The 18,176-nt window shown below is 41.8% G+C and overlaps 1 protein-coding gene across 1 annotated transcript in view; it reads right to left on the bottom strand.

Moving 5' to 3' along the window:
- Window positions 1-18,176, bottom strand: part of RYR3 (ryanodine receptor 3) — a 3,250,282-nt gene that overhangs the window by 1,632,251 nt on the left and 1,599,855 nt on the right. Inside the window, exons 26-27 of the mRNA XM_044074157.1 lie at window positions 6,486-6,691; window positions 4,541-4,715 (exon numbers count right to left, since the gene is read on the bottom strand). Of these exons, the coding sequence (XP_043930092.1) occupies window positions 4,541-4,715; window positions 6,486-6,691 (381 nt within the window). The remainder of the gene's footprint in view (window positions 1-4,540; window positions 4,716-6,485; window positions 6,692-18,176) is intronic.

The raw sequence follows: 18,176 nt of genomic DNA, 5'->3' as shown, positions 1-18,176 counted from the left end.
CAGACACACAACTTTAATGATACTGACTCATTGAGCTCTGCATTTCTAGGGTGCTCAAAATGTCATTGAATAAACAGAATTGGAGAGCGTCCAACTATTTGCATATAACTTCAGCTCCAGACTGCAGAAATCTGAACCACACTTTCTGAAGACAGTGTTATGTGAAACCCTAAATTAAGTAAACCCTAATTAAAATAGTTTATTTGAACCATGTTTGCCTTTGCTGCCTAACGAAGTGGCATGCTGGTGAATTTCATAAAATTTAACATTAGACAGCCATGTGAAATTTGAGGACACAGTACATAAGGATTATAATACTTGTTTATTTATACATATTTATCTGTATATTCTCTTTTTGACTGCATGTCTGCCTAATTATCAATGTATTCATCGGCAACAACTCATAGATTAATTTGATTAATCAGCACAGACAACTACTAAATTTGTCATCTGACATACAACTACAGTATAAACAAAAAAAAAAACAGTTCTACAGGATGACTCACGTACTTTTTTACCAGTACCCCTCCTTAATCATGACTTACGGAAAATCATATGCACATCAGATAACAGAGGTCAACTCTACAACACTTCTGACCCGACTAATACTGCGTAGCTGTTTTTGTCATTGCATGACTAGACTCTCTAGTTCCACTCATTAAAGTTTTACATAACTGCCACATCATCTACTAATCAGTCTAGACATGATGCAGCTGAAGTCATAATATCTCACAAGGGGTCTACTTCACTTCACCGAAATCCAGTTTCACTCAGGCCAAATCACCTAAACTTCAAAACACTGCCAACTCATGTCACTGAATCTCATTTCACCGACAGCTTAAAATGTTAAAGACTAAATGGAAAACCATACACAAACAAACTCACAAAACTAATGGCTACCTCTTTCCACAACTTAAAAACTACTTAAATATCTTCTTAACAAAAAACAGGCAATATAAAACCAAACTAAGTGGGGGGGGGGGGCTATGCCCCCCCAACTATATATACTAACTCCAGGTCACACTACAGTGAGGAACAGAGCATATACCTTTTACTTGCCTGACAGTTCTCGACATACTGCCACATCAAGTCTGTAGCTTACAATTCAGTGAAATAAGATTCAGTGAAATGAGTTGTCAGTGTTGTGAACTTTAGGTGATTTGGTCTCAGTGAAATGAATGTCAGTAAAATGGGATTTCGGTGAAGTGAAGTAGATCCCTCACAAGACAAGGCTATGACACGCTTTGTTTGAATCAACTCATCACATTTATATTTAAAAAAACAGTGACAGTCATGTACTTGAATATATATTTTTGCATCTTATAATCTATAACCATGGTAACTGGTTGAGAAAGTAACAGAAGGATACTAGTGAGAGGACTCAATTAAACCACTGACATTTGAGAGGCAATTGAACATACTCATTAGTAGCAGTTATATTTGTGCCACTAAACACCTTTGACATGGTGTATACAGTCAGGATGTTTATAACACATAAATGTAGCCAGAAAAGTGGTTACTGAGAACTCACTGTGTGCTTGTGTAAAGTGATGTGTGGTGAACATTCTCAACCAGTCAAGTACAAGACCTTGATCTGAAAATAAAACTGAAAGTTAAGATGCAAGAGTCAATAAAGTGTCGGGTAAGAAATATTCTTAACCAAGAAACTAACAGACCTTGATCTGAAGCAAAACTGAAATAATTACAGCAGTATATGCATATGTAACTATCAATGAAAGAGAGACTGTTTCATCAAATATTAGACTACATGGTGGTTAACATGAAAATTATAATTGCAAAGTACTTTAATTGCAATTTAAGGGGATGATATAAAAAGAAAGGAAAGATATAAAAAATACAAGAAGTGATAAAATGGGGTTAGTTAGCTGTGTGGAACAAAAGTCAATACACTTACAGAAGGGGCACTTGGACATGAAACTGATAATTTTGCATACTCAGAAGGCTTGGAGATAGCAGATGATGATTGTGGTGTGCTTTTTAGACTATTTAACAGTATGGATGGAGGTGATGGAAGAAAGGGAGTATATTAAACCAGTAAAAAGGGAAGAAAAAGAATAAATGAGAAATCATGGGATGAAACTGGAGAATGGGAAGTCTTGCAGTTATAGAAGGATCACATAGCCATGGACGACTTCTATAAAAACTGGTCAGAATGGTGGACTGAATGTAAAAAGAAGAACAGTAAGTGTTTTTCAATGTCAGGATAATGTAAGAAAAGAAGATAAAATGAAGTACATGAACATTTATAGAACTGTATTAGAGAATTTAAAAAATAATATAAGAGAGGATTATGATGTGAAAAAGAAATGTATAAAATAAATTGAGGAAATATTAAGGCAGTACTGTTTAGGCAAATATATTTACAAGGAAGAAAGGCAGAAGGTATCTGCATATTTTGGTATCATAGTAAAGAAGGATATTAGTATAATGAGGGAAGTGATAAATGTAAAAGAAGACGTAAAAAGAACACTAAAGCAAATTGTGTGTATTGCAGCACAGTATATGTTAAAAAGAGAATGGAAAGTAAAAATTGTCCGGAACAAGTTAAAAAAGAATTTGAAAAAGAAACTACTATTAGTGAACTGGATGAAGTACTTAGGAAAGTAAATGTTGTCTCAGTATCAGGACCAGATGGTACAGGGTATGGAATGTACAAGAAATTAGTGGATTGACAATGAGAACATTTTGTGAATGACCTTGAATAAAGACAAAAGTGTTTGGGTGATGTGGTACAAATTGGGGGGTGGGTGTATTTTTTAATTAATAAAGTATCTTTGCTAGGAATAAACTTTACTCAAGTAGTTCTGATGAATGGATGAAAGAAAGGTTTGCTTATGAAGAATTATGTAGTGAGATATTAACATATATATGAAAGAAAGATCACACTAAATACACATTATAACATTTTATGAGAATAATACAGATGAGAATGGAAAGAAGTACAAGGGATATTATGGAAGAAAGTATATATGGTATAAAAGGAATGGGATGTAAAGAATTATTATTGATTGTGAGAGCAATTGTAGATGATATAAGTAAAAGGGAGGATGTGAAACGTATGGTAGGTGATACTAGTAAGGCATTTGATACAACAGGATATAATGATTTGTGGGATGTTGTGGTGACTTACAGAACAGGTAAGAGAAGTAAAAGAGTGTGTATATCAGCATATCAAAATATAATTGAGAGCCTTAGTGAATGGGTGGCTGAGTAAAAAATAAGAAAAAACATGTACGCATTGCATACAGAACTTCACCACAGCATATAAACAAAAAATATTTATTAAGTGCTTCCGTTCCTCTACAAATCAAGAACATCTTCAGAAGAAGTAATTAGTAGTAATAAAGCAAATTATTTTTATAATGTTAGATTTCTGGGCAAAGCATTTGTTGACTCAATAATTTAGGATGTTGCCTTTTCAAGCATTCACACATAATAAATCTGCAATTATACCATGACCCCCCATTAATATTCCAAAACGTGCATGCTGATTGGCCAGAGTGCACGTTGTAAATTGACTTATACTAATGGAAAAAGGTCCGGTCGCCCGGACTTTTTCCATTAGTATAAGTCTCTTTTAAAACACTGTCGCACTATGTTAAAAGAGTTTAACATAGAGAGACAGGTTTAAAAAAAGCAACGGAGATCTCCGTTGCTTTTTTTAAAGCTGTCTCGCTATGTTAAACTCCTTTAACATAGCGACACAGTGTGTAAAAAGCAATGGAGATCTTGCTTTCTCCGTTGCTTTTTTTTAAAACCTGTCTCGCTATGTTAAATGGGTTTAACATAGCGAGACAGCTTTAAAATAAGCAATGGAGATCTCCGTTGCTTATTTTAAAGCTGTCTCGCTATGTTAAACCCATTTAACATAGTGAGACAGGTTTAAAAAAAAAAAAGCAATGGAGAAAGCAAGATCTCCATTGCTTTTTACTGTTTTTCTATGTTAAATGGGTTTAACATAGCGAGACAGCTTTAAAATAAGCAACGGACATCTCTGTTGCTTATTTTAAAGCTGTCTCGCTATGTTAAACCCATTTAACATAGCGAAACAGTAAAAAGCAATGGAGATCTTGCTTTCTCCGCTGTTTTTGCCCACAGATCTGATGTACTGCGTAGTCATGCGCAGTACATCAGAACTGCCGCGGATACCAGACAGCTGCGGAAGGGCAGCAAAGAGGCATTATACAATGCCATTATTTAAGAAAAGAAATTATTTCTTTTCTTAAATAATGTCATAGTATAATAACCACTTCTGGGTGTGGGTAATGCGGGATTTACCCACGGTTGTCTTTGGTCCCTCGGGCTTTGCCCTCAGGACCAAACCATGCCAACCGTGGGTAAATCCCACATTACCCACACCCAGGCGTGGGTTATTGCTATAATATTCTACAACTGTGTCATCAAACATACACCTTTCATTTTGTGCAAAGTACTTTTAACAACTGGGTAAAGCTTTTTACCCTTTCACATGCATTAACCAGTTCTGAAGCAGCATAACATGCAAGCGATAGAAACTCACCATCATGAATATCAAAATCTGCAAATGTCAGCTCTGAGCCTTTGTTTGTAATCAGCAGTTCTCCATTAAGGGTGAATATTATTGATTTATCTTTTAGATCGATCATGCAGCCAACAACGTCACCTGGCTGCCACATACGACCGAAGAACGAACTTCCTTGATTCCAGCGTAATCCCTGAGAAGACAAAAATACAGTTCATTTGTAATGGTGGTACATCCTGACCATCTTTTTTTTTTTGCCCCCCAAGGACCTTACCTGATGACTCAACTACTGGCACCCAATCAGACCATTCATTTCAAGGGTGGAGGAGCTGGGCATTCCCAAAATTGTCAAAAATTATGTGGCTTATTTTTCTAAACTACTCTCCATTCTCTGTTACAGCTAAGTAATACTGAGTGGGCCGGCTTGCTGGTTTTGGATGAGGCCTATCCTTTCCCTCTTGGGAGCATTGTGAGCTCTGCCATTGCTGTCTCCTGAGGGGAAGTGCACTCTGCACACATAGTTCCCCTCATCTGCTAGTGTGAGATGCACTGTAACAGCACAGGCTTGGCAGTCTCAAACTCCACTGAGTAGCATCTAGTGTCCCCAGTAGGTTTCACCCCTGTGGCAAGGTAGCTGAACCAGATGGTGGGTGAAATGCTCAGCTGTCCTGGCTGCAAGAAGTTAGGGTGTGTGATTACAAGACAGGAGTCAAATACAAGCACTGTTGATTGTCTGAATTCATTCATTAGCAGTACTCCTTTTCATTTGTTTAAACAGCTGTGGCTCTTCAACCTCAGAGTTCCTTTTTTATGCCTTGGCTGCAGCAATTCACTTTCATCCTTTCTAGCCAACTCCTACGGGCCACCCAAGCAGCTATTTGGACTTGGGTCTTCTGTGACATTGTCAGAACTTTAAACATCTATACAACTGAGATGGCAATTACATCCTGGCAATCTTTTAAGTTACAAAAATAACATATTGGGACATGTACTGCAACATGGTTAAAACTCTTCTTTGTATATCTGTGTCCTTTATACCAAGAATCTAGAGAGTAATCTTCCTTGACTATGGAGCATTACTGCCACTGTGGCAGCATGACAACAACACAAATGACTGGCAATCGTACTGCAATGCACATACAGTGAAGTATGAGACAGACACTAAAGTTCATGCCCATTGGTATAGTATGCTAACATATTTAATCTGAATGTTTACTATGCCAAAACATTAAGGGTCAAACAAACAAGAATAATAAAAGATGACCAGGCTGTAGTCTCTTTACCTGATAGTTGTGTAGACCTAATAATCTAATGCTGAGTACAAATAATGCAGCAGGGCAGATTTGGTACGCATGGACAATGTCCATCCATCATATTGGAAGATGCCCACAGAACAATACTGCTAAGTCTATCTTACACAATATCAGTTGTAAACAGAATTGTTGAAGTGATATGTACAGATAATGGTGGTAGGTTTTAGACATAGCTGAATGATGACTTAGTGCTGCAGACTTAGCTATATGACATTTGACTTAATGCTGATGACAGTTCACTTGTAGAAATTGTACAAGTGCATAGCAATGTGGTAATACCATATAACTTAGTATATACATTCATTAGAACTTCTCACTTTTAAAATTCTTCTGCTTAAACACTGGTTGCATTACTCTAATTGTTCATGAGTGGGAGGCAGAATAATCTTTAGTTGGTAAGACTTGGCAGGCATTCACTTATGTTCTTAAATACAGAGGTTGGCAAGGTGCAAGTGTTAGAATTAGGTATTATATTAAATAATAAACAACAGATTAGAAAAAAAGTATGAACAAGACAAACATTTTCAAGAAAACAATATGCTTTCTTAAGAAGTGTTATGATAGAGGCATGCTACAGTCGTGTTTTCTTCTTCTACCGTGAAACAGCCTGGTACAACTGGCATTACATACATAACAAATAAGCCATTAACCTTGCTGCCATCAAATACAAAGGCTTGGTCATCAGAACCAAGTTCTACATCAGGTCTGCATCCAGGCCTTGCCCAGCCAACACGCATTTCTCCTCCAGTAACAGCTTCAAATTCAAAGTACCATTTTCCTGACTTCACAGCATAAAATTTCTCAATTCGGAAAAAGCGAATCTTGTCAATGCTGACTTTCTCCACAATTTGACCAGCTGCAAAAAAAAAAAATTCCTTAGGACCCATGTAACTTTCTTTTTTTCAATTCTCTTTATAAAAATAATTTAAGTAAATTACAGATTGACATCAGAAGTAACACACAAGTAACAGATAATACTATTAGTTATACAATAACAGCTACTTCATAGCAATGAAAATAGAAATTGACTTAAAAAATCGATAGCTCTGATTCTTAAAGCATGCATTCTTTCACCTAGTAAGGTAAAAGAATATTTCATAAAGATCAAGCATTTTGGAAGACAGACCACAAAAAAATATAAATAAATAAAGTACCCCCTCCTACAGGATACAATGCGATGCAAGCAACCCATTACAAAACCCACATTACCCTCCAGCTGTCTTATAATAAGTGTCTTCCTACCTTAATGCTATCCAGACTTCATCAGGCACACCACACACATAACCAGTCCACATTCACATATTCCTGTACATTTCCACACACAGCATCTGTCCCTCCTGGTACCCAAGTAGGGCATTTGCCTCTACTTTATTTAATTTTTTTTAATACTGTTAGTTTTGAACTCCATGTATTTAATCATTATACTAGATTAAGAAGTTATGTTCTTACCATAACGTTCCATGTTAGTTGTCTTCTTCTCGCCTTCTTTCTTGCTGGATGGGTTCGGAGCCGATCCTCAGCTCCGACTCGGCCTATACTATAGCTCGAGAGCTATTTTTACCGGCTCGAGACAGCCCTATAACCCACTATACCATGCGCTAACTTCCCAGATCTCGTTTGGAAGCTAAGACATAGTATAAATATAATATCATAATATCATAATCCTCATTTGCAAGTACGGGCTCCCTGCTAGTAACATTAAGGATACTGGGAAACCGTAACATGTTATATCTCCAGAAATGGAAGGACTCAGAGACCTGAAGTCTATCCAGGCTAGGGGCAGGAGGGAGGGATGCAAGAAAGAAGGCGAGAAGAAGACAACTAACATGGAACGTTATGCTAAGAACATAACTTCTTAATGTTAAGTTGTCATTCTTGCCTTCATTCTTGCTGGATGGGACAGCGTCCCTAGCATCTTAGTCCTGGGTGGCTCAATGGAGCAGAGTCCTGAGTATGGTGGAACCAAAGTCAGCTCTATTTCTGGAGGCTATATCAAGTTTGTAATGGGCAATAAAGGTATGTTTGGAAGCCCATGTAGCTGCTGCACATATGGCATCTAGTGGTAACCTTGCTTGAAATGCCGTTGATGTTGATAGTTCCCTGGTTGAATGAGCCTTAGGCCTAGACAGAAGTTGCCTGTGTCTCAACTCATAGACAAAGGTAATAATAGATGTCAACCATCTGGAAAGAGTAACCTTCGATACCGGAAGCCCTTTCTTTCCTGCAGCATAAGAGAGAAAGAGCTGGTCTGACTTTCTGAGTTGTTTTGTCCTGTCTAGATAATACCGTAATTGGCGATGAACATCTAATGAATGTAATTTCTGTTCAGCCCTGTTGGCATAGTCTGGGAAGAAGACAGGCAAGTCAATGGAGTGGTTTAGATTTGTTTCCGAGGACACTTTTGGTAGGAAGGAAGGGTTTGTTCTGAGAGTTACCCTGTCTTTGTGAAAGACCAAATAAGGGGGACGGACCGACAAAGCTTGAAGTTCCGATACCCTTCTGGCAGATGTTATGGCTACTAAAAACAGAGTTTTCCAAGAAAGAAGCTTTAGGGAACAAGAAGCTGCAGGTTCAAAGGGAGGCAGAATCAATGAGGTTAGAACTAAATTCAAATCCCATTGTGGAGGTGGATCAACTGGAGGTCTAAGCAAAAAGATGCCCTTGAGGAAGGCTTTACAAAGTTTGTGGGACATAATATTTGCTTCTGAGAGCCCAACATGAAAATTAGCAATGGCCGCTAATTGCACCCTGATAGTGGCCGACGATGACCCTGAATGAAAAAGCTCTGCCAGAAAATCTAGAACCTTATGAATGGGTGCATGGAAAGGATCTAGGGACTTAGTTTGTGCCCAATGCGAAAAACGCTTCCATTTACTTGCATACGTCTTCCTAGTATTGGACTTATGGGAAGCTAGAATGATATCACGAACAGGAGGAGAAATAAGGGGAAGCCTGGCTAAGGCTGGAAGTGGAGCAACCAAGCTGTGAGGTTGAGGGAATGAAGAGACTGATGCAGCTTGCTCGTGAGATGGGTCAACAGATCCGGAACGGGTTCCAGATGCCAAGGCTGTTCCAGTAGGTAACTGTGCAGAAACGGAAACCATACTTGTCGAGGCCAAAACGGGGCAATGAGGATCATTTTGGATCTCAATGCGGTTGCTTTCTGAATTAATTGTGGTATCAATGGCAAGGGAGGAAAGGCATATAAAAGACCCTGGGGCCAAATGTGAACAAGAGCGTCTCTGGGGGGATGGCCAGGTAGAGGAAAGAGTGTGAAGAAGTCGAGGCACTTGCTGTTTTGAGGAGTTGCGAAAAGATCGCAGCAAGGCTGGCCCCACTTCTGAAATATTCTGTCTGCTACCGGTTGATTTAGAGACCGCTCGTGAGGCATGAGGATAGTTCTGCTCAATCTGTCCGCTATGACATTGGACTTCCTGGTGATGTGCATTGCTATCAGAAACCATAGAGAGGAAATCGCCCATTGCCAAAGTCTGAGTGCTTCTCGACATAGGGGGTAGGACTTTGTTCGGCCCTGCTTGTTTATGTACCACACTACAGACATATTGTCCATTTGAATTGCTATAGTCCCTGTGGGAAGAGAGCTCTGAAGGGCTTGCAACGTCAAAAGCACCGCCCTCATCTCCAGGACATTTATGTGCAGGTGGCGTTCTGATTGTTGCCATGTGCCCTGGACTGTCCTGCCCTGGTAACGCCCCCTCCACCCGATCAGGGAGGCATCCGTTGTCACCGTGGCAACTGGAGGGGGGAGAACAAAGGGTCTGCCCTGAAAAAGCTGAGGGGAAACCATCCACCAGGAGAGATGATTCTTGCAAGAAGGGGTTATCAAAATATTGTGAGTCATTGGTAGCTGTTGAAAGGACCACTGAGAAAACAGCATCCACTGAAGGAGCCTCATGTGGAAGCGGGCTAATGGGAGTAGAAGAATCGCCGCTGCCATGAGGCCTAACGCTTTCAATACTAGCTTGACTTGAAGTCTGTTGGGCTGAAACAGGGACTGAACATTTCGCCTTATGTCTGACACTCTCTGAGGTGGTAATGTTGCAGACATTTCTGTGGTGTTTAATACGGCGCCTATAAAGTTTATACATTGACAAGACAACAAGGAGGACTTTGCAAAATTTATAGAAATACCTAGACTGTTGCAAAGTTGAATAGTGTAATCCCTGGCCATTATAAGATGCTGCTTGGTGGTAGTGGAAATGAGCCAGTCGTCTAGATATGGAAACACCTGGAATCCTTTTTGTCTCAGGTGAGCCATGACCACTGCCAAGCATTTGTTGAACACCCGGGGGGCTGTGGTGAGACCAAAGGGCAGGGTTCTGAAATGATAATGACTGGCTCCCAGCCGGAAGCGGAGAAACCTCCTGGAGCGCCTGTGTCTCTTTATATGATAGTATGCATCCTGGAGGTCTAAGGAGCACATCCAGTTGTCTCTGCCCAAAAAGGGTAGAATGGACTGCAGTGTTACCATCCGAAATTTTGTCTTTTGTACAGAGTTGTTCAATCTGCTGAGGTCCAAAATGGGTCTCCAGTCTCCAGTCTTTTTTGGTACCAAAAAGAATCTGGAGTAGATTCCGGATCCTAGCTGATCTGCTGGGACTGCCTGGATGACTCTTTTTGTTAACAGCTTTTTTATTTCTAGCTGAGCCTGACCCCTTTGTGCGGGTGGTACGTCTGGTAGGGGTCTTGGCGGTTGTACCGGAAGGGAAATGAAGGGAATTTTGTAACCCTCGGATATGATCTTCTGTACCCATGTGTCTTGGGAGAGGGATTGCCAGGCTTCCGGGTACAGAGATAATCTTCCCCCGACTGCCTCCGAAGGCGGACAGTCCGGCAGCTTCTCAGGGATGCTGAAAGGGCTGGTCAGGGAAAGATTCCCTGGAACCCTGGTTCTGTGGACCCCCTCTGCCCCTAGGGCAGTGTCTGTTATTATTCCCCCCTCTGCCTCTAGGGGGAAATTCACCACGTGTGGCAGGCACGACTCCCTGAGGTTTGCAGAACCACATCTTTCCACCTCTCTGTCTAGGATAACATCTAGAAGGTGTGGAAAAATGGACTCCCACAGCAGAGAGAGTCTTACCATCTTGCTCGCATCTGGTGAGGGTATTCTTCACCTGAGGTCCAAACAATTCTGAACCATCAAAGGGGGTGTTGGTGAAGGACACCTTGAAGAGATCGGCAAAGTTACAGAGTCGCATCCAAGCGTGACGTCTCAACGCAACACCTGTGCCAGCAGCCCTACTCGCTCCATCGGCTGCGTAAGAGATAAGCCGCATGGAGGAGTTAAAATGGAGTTCAGGGTGGCCAGCTGGGAGTTTATCTTGTCCTGATACCCCGCAGCAGAAGGATCCTGTACCATTTCACCCAGCTCTTTGAGCAGGTCTCTCTGAAGGTGGGTGAAATGACATAAGTAGTTCAGCGATCGCATAGTAAAGGTCGCTGAAGCAAATGTCTGCTTGCCGTACCTGTCCATGGTCCTGGACTCATTGTTAGGAGGATGAACAGGTACAGAAGGATCAGCCAATTCCTTCTTAGTGGCTGCTGCTACCACCATAGCATCAATTGAAACACCTTTGGTGAGAAAGGACTTATCCTCTGGTGCAGAAATAAATTTAGAAGGCCTCCTAGGGGTAGGTTCGATTGAGTCAGGAGCTACCCATGTCTTTCTAGCCACTACCTCCATTAGTGGGTCAAAAGGGGGAGACACCCAGGAGGTGGAAGGGCGAGATCCAAAAGCGTCAAGGTAAACCAACTCATCCTCGGAAGGTTTGAGAGTGGACCAATTTCCCCTCTGTTTTAGGATCTCTAGGATGTCTGAGAAAGAGACATCCTCAGAGGGGGATCTGGGGGAACCCTCCGACTCATCCAAGTCGGTGTCTGATGTGACAGACTCAGGGGAGTCTATGTGCTTCCTCTTGCACTTCCTAGGGGGTTCCCCTGAAACTTCAGGGGAGCCCTCGGAAGAGGAGGAGACACCCAAGGTGGGTACCCTACGCTTCGGATCTCTGCTGTCAGATATAAGGAGGGTGGCCAGAGACCATAACAGGCACTGTAGAGGGAGGAGCTGTAGAACTTAACCTTGGAGTGGACACTGGGTCCAGCACACTCCTCATCACCTCGAAGGCTCCCCTATCAGATACCAAAGTTAGTCCCGGCTCCGAAGAGACCGGAACCGCCCCCGGCACCGACAGAGAAGGCTCCGAGAATTATGTCGGGGCCGAACTAACCAGAGCCGAAGCTCCGAGAGGGAGAGCGGGGTCAGACAAGGGTCCGATGCCACTTGCCCCCTTGGAGCTGACAATGGAGTCCCGGCGCCCGGACCTCTCCACGGACGGAACCAATGAAGAGGTTGGAGCCAACGACACCGGAGCCGAAGGTGGGAGTATCGGCTCCGACGTGGGTAAGGTTACGGTTCTGACAAACGCCGGCTCCGAACTCGAGAGGTGAGTCGGAGGAGGAATCGATGGCGGTACCAAAGGAGCCACAGTCTGGTAAGATGGGCTCTGGAGCATTTGGGCTAGTGCCTGAGATTTTATGAGCCTACTGACCACCCTCTCGATGTCATGATCGGACAGCCTGGATGACCTAGATCAGTGAGTCCTATGACTCCGCTCCGATAGGAGAGGGGATCTCGGAGCCGATCGGACAGAGTCTATCGTGGGGGATCTAGAGCACTTGCGCGCTGGGGTCGGCTCTGATGCTGGTTTCGGAGCAGATACCAGTTTACCCACCTCGGATCCGGATGGAACCAATGTCGGAGCCATCTCGATAATGCCAGCTCTCGACTCAGAAGCTGGAGCCAAGGGTTTGGCGGTTTTTGAAGACTTCCCCGAGCCAGACTTTGACGGGGAGTCATCAGGCTTTAACAAGCCCCTTAGGATGAGCTTATTACACCTCTCCTGCAGGACTCTTGAACTAAACCCGTGACAGACAGAACAAGAGTCCTGCAGGTGTAAAGGCCCCAAGCAATAGACACAAGAAGTGTGAATGTCTGTCAGAGACATTTTTTGACAGCACGAGTCACACTTCTTGAATCCCGTGACCTTAGTGTCTTTGGACATAGTCCTATCCACAGTAAACACAGTCAGTCCACACACACACTCAACTTAAAATTTGGAAAGTTAAGGGAACTGACTAAAACCCACACACACAGACACTATAAGGGGTGGGGAAAACTAAGGTAAAGCCCGTAGGCCCAAAGATAAAAATTTACTAGAGAAGGGAAACAGGGCTACAAAAAGGGTTGTACAATTAGTAGTGACCTAAACAAGGGTAACTAACTGGAGAAACTACCTGAAATTTTAGTTAAATAGAATAAATCTCTTACTGACCTGAGCCGGTAAAAAAAGACAACCTCGCAGCGAAGCGGCAAACGAGATCTGGGGAGTTAGCGCATGGTATTGTGGGTTACAGGGCTGCCTCGAGCCGGTAAAAATAGCTCTTGCGCTATAGTATAAGCTGAGTCGGAGCCGAGGATCGGCTCCGAACCCATCCAGCAAGAATGAAGGCGAGAATGACAACTTAACATATTATATTATTTGTAATTATAATCAATGTCATAAATATTGTCAATTCTTTTATCTTTGTTCACTGTACGTACGGAGTACGTACTCCCAAGCTCAGTAAAAAAATGGTGCACTGGGATCCGTACTCTATCCTGCTAAACAAACACCAATAAATAAACAAAGAAACAATGATCCAGATTTATTGTTAAGTACTTACCTTTCTTAGCTGGTATGAGGAGTTAAATCCTTGTTAATAGCAGAGCAGACATCCTTTTGCATGGTTTCCCTCATAACAACTCATACCTGATTACTGTGGGCTCAGAGAAGTCCTAGACCTGGATACCATATCCATCTTGCAGTGTCTTGATAAAGCATTCAGTGAAGATCACTTATCTATTAGACAAATATCATCTAAGACTGCATTATGAAAAAGGGATTGTGATGTAACAATTGCTCTAGTAGAATCTGCTTTTAGAAGAGAAGGCAAACACTAGAAACACTAGTCATATTTTTCATAGTAAAAGTGGATACAGTCTTAGTGTTTTAGCCAAGTTCACTTTAAAGCACCCTGTTTTGGTTTCCTTTGAAATGCAGCCATAGTGTCTGTGATCACTAATGCTGCACTGGTGGTGACCTTAACATGGGTACAAATGAAGGACCACCAAAAAGGAACATTAGAGGCTGCTCCAGTGGTGTAGAGGGAAAAATCCTGACTACAGTCCAGGTGACCTGGGTTTGATTAGCAGCTCAGGTGACTGATGGAGCAGCAGGGAGGATGGGCATGCCTGTCCTGAGTGAGAAGTCATTTGTTGATAATGCTCCCTAAAGTGAGGAATGGTTCAAAGAGGAGAGTTGCTCTCAGATGTAGTTGATGAGCACAGGAGGTGGGGAAGGGAGTGAGTAGGGCATATAAACAAAAACACCCATATGGATGTAAAAGACAGCCAAGTACCAGGATGATCTAAGATCCAAGACTGACCCCAGAAATAGCAGAGTTAAGTCCAGGGGATAGGAGATTAGCTGCAAGATCTGGCATGGATGTGGGGCACTTGGGAGCTGAAATGGTAGAATGATGTTATGGAACCCACCCCCCAAAAAAAGGACTGTTGGGTAGACAGAAAGACCTGATGTAATGTCCTCTGTGAGAGGGATACAGGATCATTGAGCCATCCTCTCTTTGTCTCATCACTTCTAATACATTCCTGCCATTTGGGGGAGATATAAGGGAACTGGCATTCTCCTCATCTTTGACACTTGATCTAAAAGACTTAGTGTGGAATGTATGTGCTGCTATTTCATGTGTGCTTTCTAAAAAATCTTTGGATATGATGAAGAAGCACATTTGTGTTCCAATGTCACTGTGTCAGATTCCCTCAGGTCCCTTTGCCTGCTGCACAAGAGAGAGAAAGAAGACATGGATTCAGGAAGAAACTGATCTGCTGCCTGCTCTGGTACCTGCATTTCAGCTGATCAGATGTCAAAGATGACATTTGCAGTCTGCAGCACTGGAAACAAAGTCTGCACATCATGTACAAGGGCACTATAGCCAGCAACTGGAAGGCTACCCCTCTGGCACTAGCACTGGTACCAACAGGTTTGGCATAGAGCTAGACTCTGATAGACCAACCCCCAGTGGTGATAACTACAACTTCTTCAGCAATTACAATACTGATGCTAAAGACACTGAAACTGGTGGCTTATTTGACATCTTAATTGTTGATGTTGAAAATTGCAGTCTTGTAACTGGGTCTACAGTAAGTGTGTTTTCAGACATTGACCTCATGTAGGTCAATGTTAGTAAAGTCAGTATTACCACTGACACCATAAATACCACTGAGGAAAGTCTGGAACAATTATGAGAAAGATTAAAAAAACAGAGGAGGCCCTATCCTTTTATGCTGAAAGAACAATGACAAACTTCTTGTAGTAAATTTGGGCACCAACAAGGAAGAAAATCTTTCTAGTGTTGGTCTTCCTACTTAATATTTGTGGGGCTTCTCTGTCAACAAAGGATAATAGACTCCTGGATTTATTTAATTTAGAGGAGATTTGACCTCCACAACTTACAAATGGAGAAGGCTTTGCTTTAACTGGATTGTGAGGCTTGAGTTAGCATTTCTGAGTCCAGTGTGACTCATTTGATGCTCAACATGCTACTGATTCTGAGAATGGCTGCAAAGAGGAGGTGCTGGGTTAGGCCAAAATGATTTTCTCATACATATATAGAGTTTTACATTTGCTTTAGGGTATCTGGAGTAAATTCTTAGCGAATTTGACACTTAAGGGTACTTATGTTGCCCTTCCCCATACACTTTAAGCACTACATCTGCTTATCCTGGTGTAGGATATTATTCTTACACCTGCACTTTCTAAAAGCTTGGCTTATGATGGCATAAAGGGAAGATATCTCAAACCACAAAAACATCATCCAACAGCAATGCAAAAACAATTCAGGCTTTTTTATGCCACATAGAAAAAGCTTACACCAAAAGCAAGTGACAAGAACAATACCACCAGCAATTTATAACAAAATGGTGAAAGAACACCAACAAGAGGCCTACCCAAGGAAACAAATGAAGAGAAGAAATAAACAGTTCAACAAAAAGGACAGGTGAACCAATCAAGACTTGAGAAGTAAATCAGAAAGCTGAAAGAAGCTTCTGCAAAATGAATGAGATGCTGCAATTGCATTTTTAAATGTGCCACAAAGAAATACCAGTAGCCTGGAGTCATTTCTTAGATGTTATATGCTAAACAACAACAAAATAGATATGTACAGAAAGTTTCAGAGCAGAGTACTGTGGGAAAGGGGAGGGATTTAGAGGAATTTAGTAGTCTGGAAAAGTTTCAGGTACTCAGCTATTGTAACACCTGCTAGAATTATTTTTCTGTTAATAACAATGACCACCTCACATCTCATCTGAAATTATGATGAACATGCTATGAACTTATGAACATATATATATCCTACCCTGGGAGTGCTATACACAGTCATTGGCTAATCTAAACTATCATATTTGCAAAGCTTCTCAGGTTCCAGACCCTGTGGTTCTCTTATGCAGCTCCTAAACATCTTACCCATGTTGGCTCAACATATCCTGCCTTTTTCTATAATTTTGTTTGACAAATTTGACATCTATTCCCTTAACCTTCATATATGCCTGCCCTTCCCACATCCATCTTTTATACACTGTCTGAAACATTTTATACCATAACCAGTTTATTGCAGACAGGTCATCTTTGAAATAAGCCTCAATAAAGCTCAACAAATCTTTCATTTCTCTCTACTCTCACAGATTCCACAACCTATCTATCCCATCAAGCATCACCTCACAAATAACCAAAATATTATTCCTTATTTTGAAGGCTGCATATCTGACCTTCTTGTACATTCTTTCCCGATCATCCTATCCACATCTAAGCAGCTCACTACCTTCTAGTTCATTGCTTAATCTTCTTCCTTTCTCCATATCAGTCTTCTGTCCATATCACCAGTAATGACATCCATTTCAAAGTCAGACATAACCCAGCAACATGATCCCTCTATTAGCATGGGAACATTCCCATTCCTTACCATTACTCCCCACCCACACTTCTCTACACAAGCTAGTCAAATGCACTTTGCCAGTCTTTCAGTCCCTTATCCCCCAGAAAGAAAAATTCTGGGATACATATACCAGTAATGGCACAATTAGCATCATAACAGCATTAATGCTACAAGCATACAAAATGGTGCAGGTCACTGCAATTCCATTCAAGAATTTCCTATGTCTGGCCTCTGCACAACTAGAATAAAACGTAACTCATAAACCAAATAAAATAAAAAATCCAGGCCACAAACGTAGGTGCAGAATCCTTTATAAATCCACAAATAATACACAGATTCCTTTATAAATCCACAAATAATACACAGATGAGTGCTTTCGTCTGATCACAAGACTTCTTCAATGTCTGTCTGCCTGGGATGACATGCTGGACAAGCCACGCTGCTTCGCAAGGGACGGCTTGCACCTGTCACCCCTGGGATTCCGGATATTGGCAAAGGCTCTTGCCACCCCCATAGTGCCTTTTTTAGGCAAGGCTCAAATTCTAAACCTACCACCCTAGAACACAAAAAAGGAAAAAAACTAAGGGTAATGCTGCTCAATGCCAGAAGTCTAAATCTCAAAATGCACGCACTCGAGGCCCTTCTCAGTATGGAGAACATCGATGTCTGTGCAGTGACAGAAACCTGGTTCAAGGCTCCTGAGAGCACCCCAGCACTATCAGGTTTTACCTCTTATCATGCGTTCCGGCCCCAAAATCCGGACAATACCAAGAAAGGAGAGGGGTATCCATATTCATCAAGGACACCCACACCTCAAGACTGGTGGCAACGCACGATGCATCGGAGACCATCCAGGTGCAAATAACCATAGGCAACACTGCTCTGCAAATTGTAGCATGTTACAGGCCACCCTCACAAACTCAGGAACCTCACATGGCCTTCCTGAAAACACTAGAGGGGATAAATGTATCACCAAACACCATCATACTAAGTGACTTCAATTACCCTAATATAGACTGGGAACACTACTCAAGCCCAAACACCCTAGCCCAAAAGTTCCTGGAATTCATAAACTCAAATGCCATGGAACAACTAGTCACCATCCCCACAAGAGGAGAAAACATACTTGATCTCATCATCACGGACATGGGAGCACAATGTTCAACACCGGAAGTATACCCCTCACTGGTGAGATCAGATCACAAACTAATCTCGCTGGAGGTCCTCATCCCACCCCCACCTGAAATAAAAAAGACCACAGTAAAGAA

The sequence above is a fragment of the Protopterus annectens genome, chromosome 6.part0 (genome assembly GCF_019279795.1).
Source record: "Protopterus annectens isolate FY-2018-M chromosome 6.part0, PAN1.0, whole genome shotgun sequence".
NCBI lineage: Eukaryota > Metazoa > Chordata > Ceratodontiformes > Protopteridae > Protopterus > Protopterus annectens.
Note: the sequence above shows the minus strand (reverse complement) of the source record. Positions and strands in the feature narration are given on the sequence as shown.